Source organism: Rhinopithecus bieti, unplaced genomic scaffold (genome assembly GCF_001698545.2).
Source record: "Rhinopithecus bieti isolate Rb0 unplaced genomic scaffold, ASM169854v2 scaffold_61876, whole genome shotgun sequence".
Classification (NCBI taxonomy): Eukaryota; Metazoa; Chordata; class Mammalia; order Primates; family Cercopithecidae; genus Rhinopithecus; species Rhinopithecus bieti.
Window position 1 is genome coordinate 11,184 of NW_016823326.1, and position 6,291 is coordinate 17,474.

General features: G+C 41.4%; 1 protein-coding gene across 1 annotated transcript in view; it reads left to right on the forward strand.

Moving 5' to 3' along the window:
• Window positions 1-375: 375 nt before the first annotated feature.
• The window catches only part of LOC108521491 (non-POU domain-containing octamer-binding protein), a 15,926-nt gene continuing 10,010 nt past the window's right edge, over window positions 376-6,291 (forward strand). Inside the window, exon 1 of the mRNA XM_017861345.1 lies at window positions 376-383. Coding sequence (XP_017716834.1) covers window positions 376-383 — 8 coding nt within the window. The remainder of the gene's footprint in view (window positions 384-6,291) is intronic.

A 6,291-nucleotide genomic window follows, 5' to 3' on the forward strand; every position in this document is an offset into this window, starting at 1 on the left:
TTTTTTTTTTTTTTTTTTTTAAAGGTATCTCATTTGCCATGAAACTGCTACACCTGCTTGTGGCATTTAAAATCCTTACAACTTTTTGAGAAAACGATGTTGCACTATGTGGCAAGGGTCACAGGGCAGATTCTATTTTTAAGAATTTATCCTATGGAAATAATTAAATGGAAATAAAACTGAAAGCCAGAAGACATTTACTGCAGCATTGTAATAGGAAAAGCCAAAAACAACACCTATAGTAGGGTGTAGTTTAGTAAATTAAATTAGTACATCCTGGGGAACTTTATATAGTCATTAAAAATTACAATTATGTTGACGTTAGCAGAAATTAGGAAACTCTGAATATACAAGGGTGCATTATCAGTTACCGAAATGATAACGTATGTCTAAATAAGCAAGAATGGAAAATTGTGGGAGGAATATTTAATCATATGTCCAAAGATTTAGCCATGAGCATTGATTATGATGGTGAAAAATAAGAAGCAACCCAGGTGTCCAACACAATAGGGACTTGGTTGACAACTGAATGCTGTGTCCGTTAACGTAAAAGATTTAATGACGTGAAACTGTTTATGATACATCATAAAGTGGAAGAAACAGGTTACAGAATAGTTTTTATCATACCTCATTCAAATACCTAAATTAATGATTAGAAGGATATACCAACATGTTAACAGTGACTATTTTAGTGGCAGGTCTGGATTTTATATTTGTATTTTATTTATTTTAGTTTTCTAAATTTTCTATATTAATACATTTTGTAATAAGTATCTGATTGTAATTTCTGTTTAAAATTTTAAATAGAATTTTAAATTGTAATTTTGATACCTTATAACATTAATGAGAAACATAAAATTGATTAAATGATATAAATGTGAAAATTTAAATCTTTAAATGTGAAATGTCAAATATTGTGAGGTTTATTACCATCTGCCTCCTTCCACTCCCTATCCACTTTACCTTCCTCCTCCGTTTTATTTTCCCATAGCACTTACCTCTTCTTAAGTACTATATAATTTACTTATATATATTGTCTCTCACTAGAAGTAAGCTCTGTAGGCAAGAAACTGCTTTGTTCACTGATGCACTCTAACCATCTGGAATAGTGCCTAGCAAATGGTAGGCATTCACTGAATATTTTTTGAATGAAATCGTGAATTGAAAAATTATCAGTAACCTACAAGCAATGCAGTTTTCATTTTTGCCTACCTTCTGTTCCTTGTCTATATTCACATCTTTAAAATAAAAAAAAAAACCCTTTCCCCGTTAGAGTATCAGACATACTCGTGTTTATGTGGTCTTCATAATTTTTAATGCTGTGAATATTCTATTGTATAGATGTACCATAATTTTCATGAAAACCTTTCCCCTAATTTTGGAAATTTAAGTCATTTTTGTTATTTTGTTACCATAAAGGCCATTACAATGAACATTTTCACCAGTGTAGTTTTCAGTTTTAAAATTATTAGGATAAATTTCCAGGAGTAGAATTTCCGAATTAAAGACTATGAATGAACATCTTGATAGCTCTTGTTAACTGTTGTCTTACTAAACTTTTGGATACAGAATTTGGTAATTGCATTGATGTTTTCAGTTTTGGTGGGATGTGACATAAAATGGATTAGGAATGTTTTTATACACATGAAAGTATTCCCATATATACTCATCGTCAAAATCAGTAGTTATCAAGCCTGTGTCACCTTTCTTTCATCTGAGAAATATAATTTTCTGTGTTTGTTATGTTTTGAGACAGACTCTGTTGCCCAGGCTGGAGTGCAGTGGCACCATCTTGGCCTACTGCAGTCTCCGCCTCTCAGGTTCAAGTGATGCTCCTGCCTCAGCCTCCTGAGTAGCTGGGATTACAGATGCCCACCACCATGCCCAGCTAATTTTTGTGTTTTTGGTAGAGACGGGGTTTCACCATGTTGGTCAGGCTGGTCTTGAATTCCTGACCTCAAGCAAGCAGTCCACCCTTGGCCTCCCAAAGTGTTGGGATTACTGGTGTGAGCCACCACGCCCAGCCAATTTTATTTTTTGTTTTTTGTGTTTTGTTTTGTTTTTGAGATAGTCTCAATCTGTCGCCCAGGCTGGAGTGCAGTGGTGTGATCTCGGCTCACTGCAATCTTTCTCTCCCGGGTTCAAGTGATCCTCCCACTTCAGCCTCCCAAGTAGCTGGGATTACAGGTGCACACCGCCATGCCTGGCTAATTTATTTATTTATTTTATTTTTATTTTTGAGACGGAGTCTAGGTCTGTTGCCCAGGCTGGAGTGCAGTGGGGCGATCTCAGCTCACTGCAACCTCCGCCTCCCGGGTTCAAGTGATTCTCCTGCCTCAGCCTCTCGAGTAGCTGGGATTACAGGCGCCCACCACCACTCCCAGCTAATTTTTGTATTTTTAGTAGAGACAGGATTTCACTGTGTTGGCCAGGCTGGTCTCAAACTTCCTGACCTCATGATCCGCTCACCTCGGCCTCCCAAAGTGCTGGGATTACAAGCATGAGCCACTGTGCCCAGCCTAATTTTTGTATTTTTAGGAGAAATGGGGTTTCACTATGTTAGCAAGGCTGGTCTTGAACTCCTGACCTCAAAATGATCCACCCACTTCCGCCTCCCAAAGTGCTGTGATTACAGGCGTGAGCCGCCGTATCCTACCTAATTTTCTTTATTTTTATTTATTTGTTTATTTTTTGAAGTGGAATCTTGCTCTGCTGCCCAAGCTGGAGTGCAGTGGCGCGATCTCAGCTCACTGCAACCTCCACCTCCTGGGTTCAAGCAATTATCTTGCCTCAGCCTCCTGAGTAGCTGGGACTACAGGCGCCCGCCGCCACGCCTGGCTAATTTTTGTATTTTTAGTAGAGACGAGGTTTCACCATGTTGGCCAGGCTGGTCTCGAGCTCTTGATCTTTGTGATCCGCCTGCCTCAGCCTCCCAAAGTGCTGGGATTATAGGTGTGAGCCACCGCAGCCAGCCAATTTTCTCTTATTTCAGAGGAAGCATATAGTATTAATGCGATGCTCATAGAAGTCCTTTTCTGCATCTTTTCTTCAGCTAAATTATTACTAGAGCGTCTTGTGTTTGAGAGAATGGATTTAGGTTTGATGTCCTTTTAATTCCTGGAGAACCGTCCTTGAATAAGGAAGACTGTCCTCAGTTTGTTAACCTGATCAATTTGAAAATTTTCATTTTAAAACTCCACTTTTGAATTCAGTCTGGATTATACCAATAATCTTGGTTTTTTTCTTTATTTATTTTTATTTATTTATTTATTTTGAGACGGAGTTTCGCTCCTGTTGCCCAGGCTGGAGTGCAGTGGCCATGATCTCGGTCCACTGCAACCTCTGCCTCCCAGGTTAAAGCGATTCTCCTGCCTCATCCTGCCGAATAGCTGGGATTACAGGCATGTGCCACCACGCCTGGCTAATTTTTGTATTTGTAGTAGAGACGGGGTTTCTCCATGTTGGTCAGGCTGGTCTTGAATTCCTGACCTCGGGTGATCCGCCTACCTTGGCCTCCCAAAGTGCTAGGATTACAGGCGTGAGCCACCGTTCCCGGCCTGTTTATTTTTGAGACCAAGTCTCACTCTGCTGCACAGGCTGGAGTGCAATGGCAGCATCTCTGCTCACTGCAATCTCAGCCTCCTGGGTTCAAGCAGTTCTCCTGCCTCAGCCTCCCAAGTAGCTGGGACTACAGGTGCACACTACCACACCTGGCTAATTTTTTGTTTTTGGTAGAGACAGCGTTTCACCATGTTGGCCAGGCTGGTCTCAAACTCCTGACCTCAGGTGATCTGGTCTGCCTCAACCCCCCAAAGTACTGGGATTACAGGCATGAACCGCCGTGCCCAGCCTATTTTCTTCATTTTTTTGAGATAGGGTCTCATTTTGTTGCCTAGGCTGGAGTGCAGTGTTATGATTTGCCTCACTGCAACCTCCTCTTCTTGGGCTCAAGTGATTGTCCAGCCTCAGCCTCCCAAATAGCTGGGACTACATGAATGTGCTATCATGCCTAATTTTTTTATACATATTTTTTGTAGAGGTGGTGTTGCTATGTTGCCCATGCTGGTCTCCTGGGTTCAAGCCATCTTCGCACCTCGGCCTCCCAAAGTGCTGGGATTACAGGCCTGAGCCACCATGCTGGCCTTGTTTTTTTTTTTATTTCAACATTTGGGAGCACAGAACACTTGTTTTCTTTTTGATCTTATGTTGATTTTTAAATGATAGAATTTATTATTTTATTTTTTAAATTTATTTATTTTCTTGAGATAGGATCTCATTCTCCCTGCCCAGGCTGGAATACAATGGCATGATCACAGCTCACTGCAGCCTCAGCCTCTCAAGTAGCTGGAACTACATGAATGTGCTATCATGCCTAATTTTTTTATACATATTTTTTGTAGAGGTGGGGTTACTATGTTGCCCAGGCTGGTCTCTAACTACTGGGCCCAAGCAGTCCTCCCATCTAGACCTCCCAAATTGCTGGGATTACAGATGTGAGCCACTGTGCCCATCCTGTTTATCTTTTCTCCTTTTATTTATTTATTTTGTTTGTTTGTTTTGTTTTGTTTTGTTTTTTTTGAAACAGTTTCGCTCTTATGCCCAGGCTGGAGTGCAATGGCACAATCTCGGCTCACTGCAACCTCCGCCTCCCAGGTTCAAGTGATTCTCCTGCCTCAGCCTCCTGAGTAACTGGGACTACAGGCATGTGCCACCATGCCCCACTAATTTTTGTATTTTTAGTAGAGATAGGGTTTCACCATGTTGGTGAGGCTGTTCTTGCACTCCTGACCTCAGCTGATCCACTGGCCTCGGCCTCCCGAAGGGCTGGGATTACAGGCGTGAGCTGTCTCGCCTGGCCTGTCTTTATGTTTGCTTTTATGGGTTTAGTAGTCATTTGTCTTTCCGTTGTGATTAATAAATATTTAGAGTGTGTACCGTATGCCAGTAGTGAGCCAGCATTTTCACATGTTTATTCTCATAGCCTCTTTGAGAGCGGTATTATCATCCCCTTTAGAACAGCTGAAGAAACAGGTACAGAATAATTTACTGGTAAGTAGTACACAATTGAGAAACACAATTCAAACCTAAGGATGCGTAACCTCACAGCCCATACTTGTACCACTGTTACTTACACAGTATGTACTGTGGGCTAGGATTGGTAGGTGCCAGAGAAGATAAGACTTTACTAGTCTTTGTCCTTGTGATAACCAGAATCTATTTCAATCATTTTGTTTTTATAGTGTGCCTAAATGTGTGATGGGGCCAGTTTTTAAGAGTAGATTCTTTTGGAAAAGTAGTTTTCTATTAAGGTATAGTATTGAACTAGGAAGTTCCTTAAGCCATTCTAGTACAAACTGTCCTCATCCAGTACTCATTTAGTTTTTATGTGCAGTATAACTGCTAATGCCTGGTTGTTTTAGATTTTGTTTTATTTTATTTTTTTCAGATAGGGTCTTGCTCGGTTGCCCAGGCTGGAGTGCAGTGGCACAGTCATGGCTTGTTACAGCCTCTAACTCCTGGGCTCAAGTGATCCTCCAGCTCCAGTCTCCTGAGTAGCTGAGCTACTGAGTAGTGTTTTTTTGTTTTGTTTTGTTTTTTGGAGACAGAGTCTCGCTCTGTACCAGGCTGTAGTACAGTGGTGTGATCTCGGCTTACTGCAGCCTCCGCCTCCCAGGTTCAAGCGATTCTCCTGTCTCACTCAGCCTCCTAAGTAGCTGGGATTACAGGCACCTGCTATCATGCCTGGCTAGTTGTTGTATTTTTAGTATAGATGTGGTTTCACCATGTTGGCCAGGCTTGTCTCAAATCCCTGACCTGGTGATCCACCCACCTCGGCCTCCCAAAGTGCTAGGATTACAGGCTTGAGCCACGCACCCAGCCTGCCTGGGTCATTTTTAAATGTTTTTGTAGAGATGAGGTCTCGTGGTATTGTCTAGGCTGGTCTTGAATTCCTGGGCTCAAGTGATCCTCCCACCTCAGCCTCCCAAGTACCTGGAACCACAGGCGTGTGCCACCACACCCAGCTAATTTTTGTATTTTTTTTGGTAGAGATGAGCCATGTTGCCCAGGCTGATCTCAAACACCTGGACTCAAGCAGTCCTCCCACCTCCGCCTCCCAAAGTGTTGGGATTATAGGCATGAGCCACTGCACCTGGCCTTTTTCTTTATTTTTTCCTTTTTTGTTTGATTTTTACTATATTTTGTAACCTCCAGAACGCAAGATTTTTTTTTTAACATAGTTTCCATATACAACACTGATAGATTTTTGAATTGTTGTTCTTTTTTTTTTTT